We start from the raw sequence: 14,952 nt of genomic DNA, 5'->3' as shown, positions 1-14,952 counted from the left end.
AAAAAAAAAATGAAATTAAAATTAAAAAGAAAAAAAAAAGACCAGGTGTGGTGGCTCACGCCTGTAATCCCAACACTTTGGAAAGCCAAGGCAGGTGGATCATTTGAGGCTAGGAATTCGAGACCAGCCTTGCCAACGTGGTGAAACCCAGTCTCTACTAGAAATACAAAAATTAGCCTGGCGTGGTGACACACACCTGTAATCCCAGCTACTTGGAAGGCTGAGACACAATAATCGCTTGAACTGGGGAGGCTGCAGTGAGCTGAGGTCACACCACTGAGCTCCAGCCTGGGTAACAGAACAAGATAGAACAAGACTCGTCCATCTCAAACGAGGACAACTAAAAGGCAGCTGAAACGTCAAAAACCCGTTTTTTTGTCTGGCTATGACTCAAAGTCCCCACTAGAGGGCAGGAAACTTACATTTAAGATGGATTTTATGTTCTAAAGGTTAATAAACTGGATAAATTATAATGATTATTGGAATCATAGTTATAGGTAACAATTGTCACACACTTTCTAAGATCCAGGCACTCCTCTAAGCACTTTATATGCATTATAGTATTTAAGTTACTTACTGTATTCTGTTTATCAAGTTATTACCATAAATTGTAGCCATACAATTATTAGTTAACTTGCTCTTCGCTTCTGTCCCCACCACTGGACTGGAAGTTCTATGAGGATAGTGTCTGTTGTATTCGCTATTCTATACTTAGTACTGTGTCTGGAATATTATAGTGACTGAATAAGTACTTGTTGAATGAATAAAAGAATCCTAACTTCAAACCAAAAGATAGGAGCTGTTATTTTTATTTATTTGTTTATTTTTTTAGTTTTTGGGACAGGGTCTCACTCTGTCCCCCAGGCTGAAGGGCAGTGGCACGATCCTGGCTCACTGCAGCCTCAACCTCCTGAGCTCAAGTGATCCTCCCAAGCAGCTGAGATATAGGTGCACACCACCATGTCTGACTAATTTTTGTATTTTTTGTAGAGAGGGGTTTTACCATGTTGCATAGGTTGCTCTTAAACTCCTGGGCTCAAGTGATCCACCTACTTCAGTCTCTCAAAGTGCTGGGATTATAGGCATGAGCCATCACGCCCAGGCGGCTGTTATAGTACATTGTGTTTTGTCATTGGTAAAACTGTTTTTAAATTTTGTAATATCTGTTCTTAGGTATTTTAGATGAATTATTAAGTTTGGTTGTCCCATAGTGTTCCTTCAATATCTTTTTATATGATATCTATTGGGGAAAGCTCTGTTCTTTTGTAGAAAATTGATAGGCATTGTCAAACTAAAATAAATAAGGACCTCCTTATAGATTAAAAGCTAATTTATTATCTTGGTAATAGGTATTGTAATTACCTAGAGGACTTTGTGGATTTATATTCAGCAAATGCTTACCTCATGCCAGACACTGTTCTAAAGATTTGCATGCTTACAAAGTTTCTATTATTAGTTCCATTTTACGGATGAGGACACTGAGGCACAGAGATAGTAAGAAGCTTGCCCAATATATCACAAGTAGTAAGTTGAACAGCTGGAATTCAAACTCAGGTATTCTGGCTGCAAACTCCAAATACATAATTGCTACGCTGCCTCTAAATTTCACTTAATGATTTTATACAATTATTACATAAAGCAGTAGCTTCACTGGTAATGATTCTGACAGGACACAGAAAAATAAATCTGGGAGAACTTCTGTGCATTTTTTCTAATTGACTTTCAATCCATTTGAAATAATAGGGATGGGAAAAGAATTACAAATAGGTCAGAAGTTGTTGTTTCCTGTCCAAATCTTCTATCTAGCCAGGGAGTTATTTTGCCAGTACGTGATGAAAAATTATAAACTAGAATCCCCTTTCTAAAAGACCAAACACACTAGCCAACTAACACACAAAAGCCAGCCTGCTGCAGGGCAGAGCTCTTGGAATATCAACAGAAAAGCCAAAACATACAATGCAAAAATCTTTCAATATCATCAAAATGCAACACGATTTCAGCCAAGTAAGTTTTGCAATAAAAATAACACACAACAATCATATGACCCAGTAATCCCATTCCTGAGTATATACCCCAAAGAATAGAAAATAGGTATTTAAACAAAAACTTAGCATGAGTATTTGTATCAGCACAATTCACAATAGCTAAAAGGTGGAAACAACTCAAATGTCTATCGCTGAATGAATAGATAAACAAAAAAAGATACATCCACACAATAGAGTATTGTTCAACCATAAGAAAGAGTGAAGTGCTGATATACGCTACAACATAGAATGAACCTTGAAAACATGATGATGAGTGAAAGAAAACAGACACCAAAAGTCACATACTGTATGATTCCATTTATTTGAAATATCCAGAGTAGTCAAATGTTTAAAGGAGGAAAGCAGAAAGCAGAGTGATTGCCAGTGACTGGGAACACAGGGAAGGGAGAATGACTTTTTTTTTTTTTTTTTTGAGTCTCACTCTTTCACCCAATGTGGAGTGCAGTGTCTCCATCTCAGCTCACTGCAACCTCTGCCTCCCAGGTTCAAGAGATTCTTGTGCCTCAGTAATCCCAGTAGCTGGGATTACAGGCGTGCATCACCACACCCCGCTAACTTTTGTATTTTCAGTAGAGATGGGGTTTCTCCATGTTACCCAGGCTGGTCTCGAACTAATGACCTCAGGTGATCCACCCGCCTCGGCCTCCCAAAATGCTGGGATTACAGGCGTGAGCCACTGTGCCTGGCTGAGAATGACTTCCTAATGGATATGAGGTTTCTCTTTGGGGTGATGAAAATGTTTTAGAAGTAGATAGAGGTGGTGATTGTACAATATTGTGAGTGTACTAAATGCTGCTGAACTGTTGATGTTAAGTGGTTAAAATGGTGAGTTTTACCCCACATAAATAAAAAACTCAACCTACAACCAATTTTAAAATAAAATTTATCTGTATTTTAAGACTATAAAATATTCCATTTTTATGTACAATGACAACCTACAAAGATTTCTACATCCTTTTGGTTAAAATGTAACCAATCACCAAGTGCTGTTATCTGTTTCTTTTGCCTTGTGTATTTGCTAAGTGGATAGCAAAGATCAAAGAACTTTCAGAAGAGATATAGAAATTCAGCTAGATACAGCTAAGACAATAACTGAGTGTGCTGAGCTGTGTCCCAAAGGCCTATAGAGTAATAAATGCAAAACATATTTTGGGTGAAAAGACTCTGAATTATGCAGCATAACTTTTTAAAACATTCCCGGCCAGGCGCGGTGGCTCAAGCCTGTAATCCCAGCACTTTGGGAGGCCGAGACGGGCGGATCACGAGGTCAGGAGATCGAGACCATCCTGGCTAACATGGCGAAACCCTGTCTCTACTAAAAATACAAAAAACTAGCCGGGCGAGGTGGCGGGCGCCTGTAGTCCCAGCTACTCGGGAGGCTGAGGCAGGAGAATGGCGTGAACCCGGGAGGCGGAGCTTGCAGTGAGCTGAGATCCGGCCACTGCACTCCAGCCTGGGCGGCAGAGGGAGACTCCGTCTCAAAAAAAAAAAAAAAAAAAAAAAAAAAAAAAAAAAAAAAAAAAATTCCCTCTATTTTTTTGAGTCTTGCTATTGCTTGGTTATTTAGGAATTAGGATGTTGGCTGTACTGTGGATTGCTTATTTCAATATCCATTTAAATCTTTTATCTTACACAGGCTAGGGAGCTTTTAAAAGCTACATTCCCCAGATTTCCTTGCAGCTAGGATTCTGGACATGCTTTGGGTTGAGCAATCAGCTGTGCTTTCCTAAGATTTTATGGGCAAAGAGGCAGGATGGATGCAGGCGCCCATTTTGTAGGTGTGGTTTATGGCCCAGGTGGGGTGATTTGGGGGCAAAGAGCTGTCCTGGAAGTTTCCCAATTTGGCAGGTGGTTTTCCTGTTCAGCAGATTCAGCAGCAGTGGTACTATATTCATTCATAATCAGAAATATTCCAGTTATCTGTTGCTGTGTAATGAACAATCCCCAAACTTAGTGACTTACAACAAAATTTATTATTACTTCTCATGGTCTAAGCATAAACTGGGCTCAAATAGGTACGTTTCCCTCGGGCTCTCTTACGAAGTTACATTCAGATGTGCACTGGGCTACAGTTATTTTATGGCTACACTGGGCTGGATGTCCTGGGGGCTCACTCTCTGGCAGTTGAAGCCAGCTATTGGCTGGGAATTCACCAGAATTTGGTGGCTGACGCACCTACCGTGACACGCCTCACCGTGTTGTTCAGGCTGCCCACACCTTGGTATCCAGGCTCAGAGGAGGCACATCCCAACAGTCAACATTCCAAAAAGCAGGAATCAGAAGCTGCCAGAAGCTGCAGTTAGGGCTACACCAGGAACAGGCACAGAGTCATTTCTACCACATTCTGTTGGCCAAATGATACCACTCAACCAATTCACACTTAAGAAAGTGATATAGGCTCTACCTCTTGATGAGGGAATGGCAAGCTCAGTTGCCAAAGGCTGCATGAGATGAAAGATGGTGTTTATGCCATCTTTGGAAAAACTACAAGGGTAGAGGAAGAGTGGTCTGGAGGCCTACTGTTGCTCTTTCTGCTTTCCTAATAATCTTACCAGCACCAATTCCCCATGTGAAATCTCTTTCTGCTTAAATTAGCCAGACTGGGATCTGCTGACTACACCTGGATCCTGATCAAGGCTGGAGGCCAGGTCTTTACTGTTCCCAGGCAAATAGCATTCCAATATATTACTCTGTATGTAACTGGCATAGAGCAGTGATGCTCGGGAGAGAAAAAGCATTTGGAGTTGGAAAGTCCCTTGCTGAGTTTCAAGTTTCCCATCTGGAAAATGGGGATGATAATAATAATAATTTGGCATCTACCTTATAGAATTAAACAGATTAAATGAGTCAACACATGCGCAATATTGCCATGTGCCTGGCACTTGGAAGGCAATGCTTGATGAAGTCCGTTTTGCTTGTTTGCTCAGCTCAAGCTCCCTCCCTCTCTTTGGTAATTGCTGTATCTGCAGGCACAGTGAAGTTAAGTAACTGGCCCAAAGGCATACTGCTAAGAGAGGACATCTTAGGCCGGCTGTGGTGGCTCACGCCTGTAATCCCAGCACTTTGGGAGGCCAAGGCAGGTGGATCACCTGAGGTCAGGAGTTCAAGACCAGCCTGGCCAACATAGTGAAACCCCATCTCTACTAAAAATACAAAAATTAGCTGGGTGTGGCAGCACACACCTGTAGTCCCAGCTATTCAGGAGGCTGAGGCAGGAGAATCGTCTGAACCCAGGAGGCTGAGCTTGCAGTGAGCCGAGATCACGCCACTTCACTCCAGGTTGGGTGACAGAGCAAGACTCCAGTTAACTAGCCCAAAGGCACACTTGACTCTAGAGAGCAAGGGTAGGGTAGCTAAGAATAGAGAAGATAAGACGCAAACCCGCATAGTCTAGCTTCATAGTTCATGATCTCAATCCTTACATTGTACCACTTTTTAAAGCTGAGAACTGAAGGTGTTTACAAGTTAACTAGGGGACATGTGGGTGCTTCCAAGGATGGAAGTATAATGAAGATACGGTTGAGGTGAAAGTAAGTAAAGGAGTATTCTAGAAGACAACAGCACATACCAAAACGCAAGGAGAGAAAGACATTGGGGGAAATTCAAGAAATTCCTTCAGAGAAGGCTAAAGCAGTGAGAATACTTTTCTCCCCTCTTTCACATCATGGCACACCTAGAAAATGACACTATTTGTATGGATCACTGGAATAAATGCAGAAGGTGTTTGTGGCTGGAGACACCTTACCCAGGAGTTGTGGGTTTCAGTCATAGGCATATCTGGAACCCACTTATAGGAAATCTTTTCTAGAAAGTAGAGAGCAAGGGGAACATTGACACAGAGACTGGATAGGTGAGACAGACCCAAGACAGGCACAACCCCCTGGGCCATAAGAAGGATTCAAATGCGAGTTTGAGTATATTGGGAAACCACTGAGGGATTTAACTGGGAGAGAAGCCACCAGATCTGATTTGCTTTGTGTCTTTTGGAGAACACTAACTGCTGTGAGGTCAATGGATCAATGGATGAGAGGACAGGTGTGGAAGTGGGAGGGAGGGTACAGGTAAGAGGCTGCTGCAGTGGTCTTGGAAAAAGATATGAGGACAGCATAGGCTAGGTGGATGACAGTGGAGATGGAGAGAAATACATGGATTTCAGGTATCTTCTTTTTTTTTGCAATTTCTGCCTCCCAGTTCAAGTGATTCTCCAGCCTCAGCCTCCCAGTAGCTGGGATTACAGGTGCCTGCCACCATGTCTGGCTAATTTTTTGTATTTTTAGTAGAGACTGGGTTTCACCATGTTGGTTAGGCTGGTCTTGAATGCCTGACCTCAGGCAATCCACCCACCTTGGCCTCCCAAAGTGCTGGGATAACAGGTGTGAGCCACTGCACCTGGCCAGATTTCAGGTATCTTTTAGAGCTTGTATCTCCCAGGCCTAGAGATGGTTTGGGTGTACAAGGTGAAGGAGAAAGGATAGTAATGTTGCTTCTCTCACAGTGTTCTCATGAGAAATTAAATTTAATTTTGTCCAGGTTCCTCAAAAAAGCTAAACATAGAATTATTATATAACGCAGCTATTCCAAAAGAATTCACAGCAGGAATGCAAACACACACTTATATACCAATGTTCATAGCAGCACTATTCCCAATAGCCAAAAGGTGGAAACCACCAAAATGTCCATCAACAGATGAATGGGTAAACAAACTGTGGCCTATTCATACAATGGAATATTATTCAGCCATAAAAAGGAACGAAGTTCTGATGAATGTTTACAACATGAATGGGCCTTGACAACGTGCTAAGTGAAATAAGTCAGTCACATATATTGCAAATATTGTATGATTCCACTTACGTTGGGTACCGAAGTCATAGGGACAGGAAGTATGGTAGAGGTTGCCAGGGATGCAGGGAAGTAGGGAGTAGGCAGTTATTATTTAATGGGTACAGACTTTCTGTTTGCAATGATGGAAACAATGGAAATAATGGTGATTGTTGCAGGGCACTGTGAATGAATGCAATGCCACTGAACTGTACACTGAAAAATTGTTAAAATGGTCAATTCCATTTACACAAATATTACCATAATGAAAAAATTGATCATTTACATAGAGTGATTAGCACATATCTGACTCATTGCAGTTTTGGCTCAATGGTTATAACTATTGTTTTCATATGTCTAGCCTAGCCTCTCTTTTTTCAGAGAAGAATCTCCCTTATTCTTAAGGCTGAGAGTTTTGAATTTTTGAGTCTGTCTGCCCTGAAGCACTTCTTGACAACCTGAGTCCTTCCTTGTCATACTTGGCTCTCCTGTGGACACTGTCATTCATACACCTGCAAATCACAGTCCACTCCATAGGATGAGGTCCCCTCCTCATTGGAACCAAAGAGAAGAGAGCACAGGGAGGCCTCCCATCCCTTGCAGTCTTGCCCTCTTGGATTCTCTAAGGCTAGATCACTAGGCTTCAGCGGTGGGATAATCTCAGAGTGAACTTATTATCGGGGAGAGGAAAAGTGAAAGAACAGGGTAACTCAAGTTTTCCTGGAGTCTCCAGTGGAAAGAACCCCAGACTGAAGGTCTTCACAAGAACAGGATCCACCACTCCTGTCTCGCCCCCACTGTATACTGGGCTGTCCCAGCCTACAGCTCTCAAGCCAGCTCCCTAAGGGATGCCTTCTTCAAGTCTCTGAATCTCTACCCACCAATGACTGGCCTTTTCATGGACAGGGTTACAGTCTGAGTCATTCTCTCTGGAGTAGTGCCCCAGTTGTAAGTGATACCTGCTGCCACTCAAGTCTCACAGAATAGCTGGATTCCTTGGACAGGAGTAGACCTGGAACCTCTGGTTTAAGTCATTTTACTTGAAGCTCCAGGGAGGGCTGTAGGGATGCTGGTTCCTGTTCCTGTAATGAACCAACCTGCTACATTAAGCACAGTCTTACTTCTCAACCAGAATAGGACATTTCATGTTCCATACAGTTTGCATACATACAGAAAAACAAAACATTCCCTAGAATAACAAGACATCTTATTCCTACTCCAGCGTCTCAAGCCCTGAACAACTTTGAAGCTTATTTCCAGTTCCTCTGGAGGATCTACCTGGATAATAAAAGTCACCCGTTCAGTGGCCGCCACCCAGAACAAACTCCAGGCTTGATCATCTTTTCTTGTTTATTTCTGAAGACTCCCTGGGATGAGATTAAGTTGCCAATTTTTTCTTATAATATTGTTATTGTTATCACAGTCCAAGAGAAAGGAAAGTTTATTCAGTAAGTGCTATTGAAACAACTGGGCAATTATGTGGAGGAAAAAAAACCCTAGATCCTTGCCTTATACCTAACACAACACTAAAATAAATTTCAAAGGGATTAAAGATATGAGTTTTAAAAGAAAGAGGAACTATATTAACTAAAAGAAGGAATTGAAACTCCTAAAAGGTATTCAATCAGAAGTAGATAGCTTCAGTTTACTTCTCATCAAAATATCCACAAACATGCACATATAGAAAAAGACGAAAACTGTTAATACTAAAAGAAAAAGGCTGACAAGTAAATACCAAAATATAGTAGAAATCAATTTCTACTGCCATTATTTCTCTTTCTTTTCTTTTCTTTTCTAAGACAGGAGCTCACTCTGTTACCCAGACTGACGTGCAGTGGTGCAATCACGGCTCATTGCAGCCTTGAGCTTCTGGGCTCAAGCAATCGTCCCACCTCAGCCACCCAAGTAGCTTGGACTACAGGCATGTGCCACCATGCCTGGCTACATTTTGTAGATACAGTTTCACCATGTTGCCCAGGCTGGTCCTGAACTCCAGGGCACAATCAACACACCCACCTCAGCCTCCCAAAGTGCTGGGATCACAGTTGTGAGCCATTGTGGCCAGCCTGCTGCCGTGATGTCTACTGCCATGATTTCATGGCAGGTGCAGCTGGTCCAGCACGGATGGGTTGCTCTTGCCTTCATGATAGAGCGACCTACCGATAAAAAGGTATGAGGAAGCTTTGGCTATCTCTCTCTGTATTTTTTGAGACAGATTGAGCTCTAATCCAATGTGATTGCTGTACTTACAAAAGGGGGAAATTCGGACACAGAGACACCCACATAGGAAGAACATCATGTGAAGACAAAGGCAGAGATCAGGCGATGTTTTTGCAAGCCAAGGAATACCAGAGATTGCTAGCAAACCATCAGAAACAAGATGAGAGGCATGGAACAGATACTCTCACACAGCTCCAAGAAGAAACCAACCCTGCTCATACCTTGACCTTTCTCTTCTAACCTCCAGAACTAAGAGACAATAATGTTTGTGGATTAAGACATCCAGTTTATGGGTTTTCGTTACGGCGACCTAGCAAAACTAACATATACTACCCAGTGAAGATTTGCTCTCCATCTTCCACTGCTCCCCCTACATCAAATAACTAGATCTTATCTGGTTAATGTCCAAAATGTCTCGTAGGTTCAGGCTCTACTCTGTTTCCATTGCCTCTGTAGACATATTGGGTAATTGGGTAATCAGTAAGCACCATGATAGGAGAAGATAGAAAGGCACTTAGTTGACCAAATGCAGCAAGGCTAGGTCAAAGCTGGTGTAAGAGGGAGAGGGTCTGGGATTCAAAAGTGATGTGGAAATGTTGGGATTGGTAAGCACAGGTTGAGGGGATGCCTAACTTACCAGTTGGTTGGAAAATGCTGAGATGGCAGAGGCTACACCAAATGTCCAAGGAGCAGGGCTGGCCAGAGGCCAAGATTTCCCTGGGTTTTGTCCCATGGCTGGCTTTGGGGCTGGATTTTCACCTGGGGTGTGTGTTGGGGTCTGAGTGGAGATCTTGGGGAGATCTTTGCTACTGGGTTTCTTTAGGGTGTGGCCACGGGGCACACATCCAGAAGCACTGGCCTTGTGAAGCTCCCTAGGGTGTTCTTTGAACTACTGCAAACCCAACCGGCAGGTTTGCTGAAAAGTGGCCATGTTCCAGTCCAAAATGTGTGAGCCAAGAGGGTGCTTAGCATTCCCCAGGCCCAGTCCCAGCTCTGTCAGGAAATGGGAGACTTCACCGTAGCACTGGGAATTGGATTCTAAACTTTAGGATCAAGCAATGAAAGGACCTGGTGTAAGATACCTTCTTGACCTCCCTGAAGGGATCTGAGCAGCTGAGCTTGCCTTTCTCTTTGCTCCCCCAGTCCTCCCTTTACTTCTCAGTCTCCTACTCCCCATCGCTCCTTTCCCTGCCTCCTCCTGCCTGTCTCCTTCTTCCTGCCTTTCTTCTCTCATCCCATTAATCCCCCCTTGTCACTATCACCTCCTTCCTCCAGTCTTTCCCCTTTCGCTGCCCCTTCTTTCCTCCGACCTTTCCTTCTCTTACTGCCCCTGTCTCCCACCTTTCTCCTCCCCCCATTTCTCCCTCTCCCTACCTCCTACTCCTGTTCATCTTTCTCCTTCCCCCTTGTTTTTCTATTTCCTTCCTCAGTCCCACTCCCCTTTCCACTCTCCTTTTGCCCATCACTTCTCCTTCTCCCTCATTGCCCCCTCCCTCTCTCCTCCTCCCTGGGTCCTGCCCCACCCAGCTCTGTTTGCTTTTCTCCCGGATCCGGATGGAGGGGTTGCCCTGCCCATGCCCAGCCCTGCCCCACTTCTGGCAGCTTGGGTCTCACTTCATGGCTGAGGGCTCCAGGACTCAGGCCCCTGGGAAAGGGCCCCCACTCAGCATCCACTTCCTGCGAGCCCAGTATGAAGGCTTGAAGAGGCAGCAGAGGACCCAGGCCCACCTCCTGGTGCTTCCGAAAGGTAGGAATGGACAGGTGGTGGGGAAGGAGAGACTGACCATGGGAGGACTGAGTGGCAGAGCCGCAGGGAGGCAGAGCCAGGGCTTTGCCAACCCTCCCTCCCAGTGGGGAAGAGCAAGGGAGGCGGGCTCAGGGCAGCTCTGCTCAGCTGTCCTACCTGCTAAGGGAGCCAGGGGCCTCAACCAAGCACATGGCTGCCAGCACTGTTCCTGGCCTCTGCTCTGATGTTCTAATCTTGCTAGACTGGTCAGCCTGGTGAGCCAGGCTTGGCCCCCCTGCTAGCTCGGGTATGGTGATAGGAGCTCTGCTTCCTGGCTGGGTCTAACTAAGGTACCTCCTACAGACCAGAGAAATTCACTCTGGAGGTAGAAGACATGGCGTTCCCAACAGCCTGGGAACTGTCTGGGCCAGAGGACGCCTAGGGCTCAGAGACCCATGAGGCATCCCAGGCTCATCCAGCCTCAAACATTAGGCAGGGAGGTGTGATTGGACACAGAAATCCCCTACCCCACTCATGGAGAGAAACCTCCTCCCTTTGGGAACTCAGATTTCATTCCAGGAGGAAGTTAGAGGCACAGGGCTCAGAAACCAAGGGCTTGTCAAATCCCAGCCCTTCCTTCTCTAACAGAGGAACAGGTTGAGGGAGAAGGGAAGATGCCCTGAAAGGTCAAAGCTGGGCTCTGTGGGATTCTGTGGTTATTTGTAGAGTTCAGCAGACTCTTTGGGCTGCCCTTTGCCAGTACAGACTGGGCAAAAATCAGGGGCCAGAGGGACCTCTCTGTCTAGGGCAGGAAGTGTGCTGCCTTTTGGGAACAAAAGTGGCACCTTTGAGCTGAAGGAGCCCATCTCCCATTACCTGGGCTGTTGCCAACCAATGGGATCCTGTCCGTTCCTGGCAGGAGTGAACTGGCACAGCCAGTCACCATCTCTGCAGGGCATAAACTGAAATGTTCCTAAAGCTCTATCCCACCCTGGAGGGTATTTATTCATTCAGTTACTCAACAAACATTTATTAATTTAAATCCCTTCAAAAGGAAACACCATGCTTAATACACCTGCAATTCAGACTCACAAATCTAATTGCTTAGTGGGGATGATCCAAAGACATCTCAAATTCAACACGCCCCCAGAGAATTCACTATCCCCTGTGCTCATCCTTTCTCCTGCTCTTGGTAACTCAGTGCCCCCTTGCCCATCGTTACCAGGTGCTAAATTATGGTTCATGCGAGGAGTGCCCAGGTGTGGTTTTCTCTGAGAAGACTTCCGACCTCCCAGCTAGGTCAGGATCATTCAGGGCACTTTCAGCAGTTTGCAGTTCCACTTTTTTTTTTTTTTTTTTGAGACAGATTCTTGCTCTGTCGCCCAGGCTGGAGTGCAGTGGGGTGCAATCTCGGCTCACTGAAACCTCTGCCTCCCAGGTTCAAGCAATTCTCCCTGCCTCAGCCTCCTGAGTAGCTGGATTACAGGCACCTGCCACCATGCCCAATTAATTTTTGTATTTTTTTTTTAGTAGAGATGGGGTTGATGGCCATGTTGGCCAGGCTGGTCTTGAACTCCTGACCTCAGGTGATCCACCCGCCTCAGCCCTCAAAAGTGCTGGGCATGAGCCACCATGCTCGGCTGAGTTTCACATTCTTTATCTAACTGTGAGAGGCAGCATACTGCGTAATGGAGTGGTAACGTACTGGGTCTTGGAGCACAGCCGAGTTTGAGTTCCACTTCTGCCATTTACTTAATATGCAGCTTTAAACAAGTTATGTAAATTTTCTGGGGCTCAGTTTCCTCACCTGTCAATTGGGAATAACTGTAGTACCCAAATCATAGGGTTACTGCAGGAATCAAATGAATTAATATGTATAAAGCTCATCAAGGCTTTATGCACTGATTGAGGACAAGATCACATATGTCGTATGCATCTGAGTAGGAAGGCCATTGGAAACACTGGCACTGAATGTGAAGGAGCAGGTAATTCTCCAGGGAAAAATCAGGGTAAGGTGACAAAAATAAGGTGAAAATGACACTAAGGAGGCAAAAGAGCAACTAATTGTTCCCTATACTTTAGCAACAGATAGATGGTGATATCTTTCCTTGAGAATACAGGAGAAAAAGGTTTTTAATAGAGAGAGATGAACTTGTTTTTGAATATACTTCATTGGAGATAGTTGCCTGTAGACCTTCCATCCAGCCTGGATCTCATTCGGGCTGGAGATCTAGATTTGGGGTCATTCATCTATAGATGGTAGCTGAAACCATGGACATGGATAAAATTGTGGCAAATCCATGTGTAAATTAATGAGAAACTGGGATGAAAGTTAGAGTTCTGGAATACTCAAATATTTAAGGAACAAGAGGAAGAAATGAAGCCAGGGAAGATGGAGAGAGCAGTCAAAATTTGAGGAGAGAGATGTCATTCAGCCATAAAAAGGAAAGAAATTCTGCCATATACTACAACATGGATAAAACTTGAGGACATTATGCTGAGTGAAGTAAGTCAGTCCCAAAAAGACAAATACTGTATAATCCTATTTACATGAGTAAACGGGAGTAGTCATATATAGAGAGACAGAAAGAAAGCAGAATGGTGGTTGCCAGAGGCTGGGGCACGGGGAAGTGGGGTGTTATTGTTTAATGCTTATAGAGTGTCAGTTAGGGAAGCTGAAGAGTTCTGGAGATTGGGTCCACAATAATGTGAATATACTGAACACTGCTAAACTGTACACTTAAAAATGGTTAAGATGGTACATTTTATGCTCTATGTATTTTACCACAATTAAACGTATTTTAAGTGGTAGAAGAAAATCAAGAGCAATTAATGCCATGAAGCCAAGTTGGTAGAGGGATTTTAGAGGACCATGATCCTCAGTGCCTATTGCAGCAGAGAGACCCAGGAAGACAGAGTGAACATTGAGATTGGGCTCCTGGTAAAGCTAGAAGTCAATGTCTCAAGACATTGGGTTGCATTTAGAAGCTCAGAAATTCTAGGAGCTGATCAATGAAAGGAAGGGCTCCAAAATTAGCTTTCTTCACCCTGTCTTAGCATTATGCGATGGATTCAGGTTCTGGAAATTCAGTTACAAGTAGCAGTGTGCCTTCCCTGATGCAACGTAAGTTCCCAGGGGACCTTGAGCTACTTTCAGGAGTCTGTGGAACCCCAATTACCCCCCGTGATTGATGTCCAAAAGGAATATGCTTTTGTCGCAGTCACTGTGTGACTCGCCTTATGTAGAAAAAGGGATTAGGGTCAGGACTTATGTCTGGGCTGGATGTTTTATATTACATTCCATTGAACATTCCTAGCAGCCCTGTAAGGTAGCTCCCTTTTTAAGATCTCCATTTTATAGATGAGGAAATGGAGGCCTAGGGTCTCCTAGTGAGTCAGTGGTGAACTCAGGACCAGACCTCATGTCTGCCTGCCTCTGGCTTGATGAGAGCAGCTCCACCAAAGGTCTCAGGCAGTTAGGATGAATTTCGATTCTTCTTTCCTCCCTGAGTCTCCCTACCACTCTCTTCGCTATTCTCTCCACTCACTTCCTCCATCCCCACTGAAGAGAGAAATCAAGGAGGGGCTCAAAATATCCCTTCTCCAATTTGTTATCTCCTAGCAAAGTGAATCAAGGATGAAGAATGAAGAAAGTATCATAGATAACGAGTACATTTCCTTCATCGCCAGTCCCTAACTGACCAAAACCAAAACAAAACAGATAAAAAACGTGATACAAAATTTCCCTGTACTCTTCAGGCAATTACCCTAATGCTCTTTCTCTTGTACAGTGAAGAGCAGGCACCATCCCAATGTGGAGGGTACTGCCACAGAAGGCTCATGGTGATTCTCAGCAGAGGCTGCTCTGGGGTGGGGTCCCTGTGTACCTCCCAGCTGAACTCTCTTTCCTTTCCTCTGAACCACAGGCTGGGACTGACAGTTGAACAAGCCTGTCCACCTTCAGTCCTTTCCTTCTAAACTCGTGATGGGAGAGGATACCAGTTTCTAGGTTCTCTCATTGTGTCTCCCTCCTTCCTTGTTCTCAAATAAGTACATAACATGTTGGATATTTATAAAAGTTTCCTTTGGCCGGGCGCAGCAACTCACACCTGCAATCCAAGCACTTTGGGAGGCCAAGGCAGG

At 44.4% G+C, this 14,952-nt stretch overlaps 1 protein-coding gene across 1 annotated transcript in view; it reads left to right on the top strand.

Annotated features, from left to right (window-relative positions):
- Positions 1 to 10,046: 10,046 nt before the first annotated feature.
- Positions 10,047 to 14,952, top strand: part of LOC105520718 (chromosome unknown open reading frame, human C9orf152) — an 8,593-nt gene continuing 3,687 nt past the window's right edge. Inside the window, exon 1 of the mRNA XM_011954596.1 lies at positions 10,047 to 10,830. Within this exon, the coding sequence (XP_011809986.1) occupies positions 10,638 to 10,830 (193 nt within the window). The 5' untranslated portion in view covers positions 10,047 to 10,637. The remainder of the gene's footprint in view (positions 10,831 to 14,952) is intronic.

This window comes from Colobus angolensis, unplaced genomic scaffold, assembly GCF_000951035.1.
Source record: "Colobus angolensis palliatus isolate OR3802 unplaced genomic scaffold, Cang.pa_1.0 Scaffold386, whole genome shotgun sequence".
In the NCBI taxonomy this organism is placed as follows: domain Eukaryota; kingdom Metazoa; phylum Chordata; class Mammalia; order Primates; family Cercopithecidae; genus Colobus; species Colobus angolensis.
Note: the sequence above shows the minus strand (reverse complement) of the source record. Positions and strands in the feature narration are given on the sequence as shown.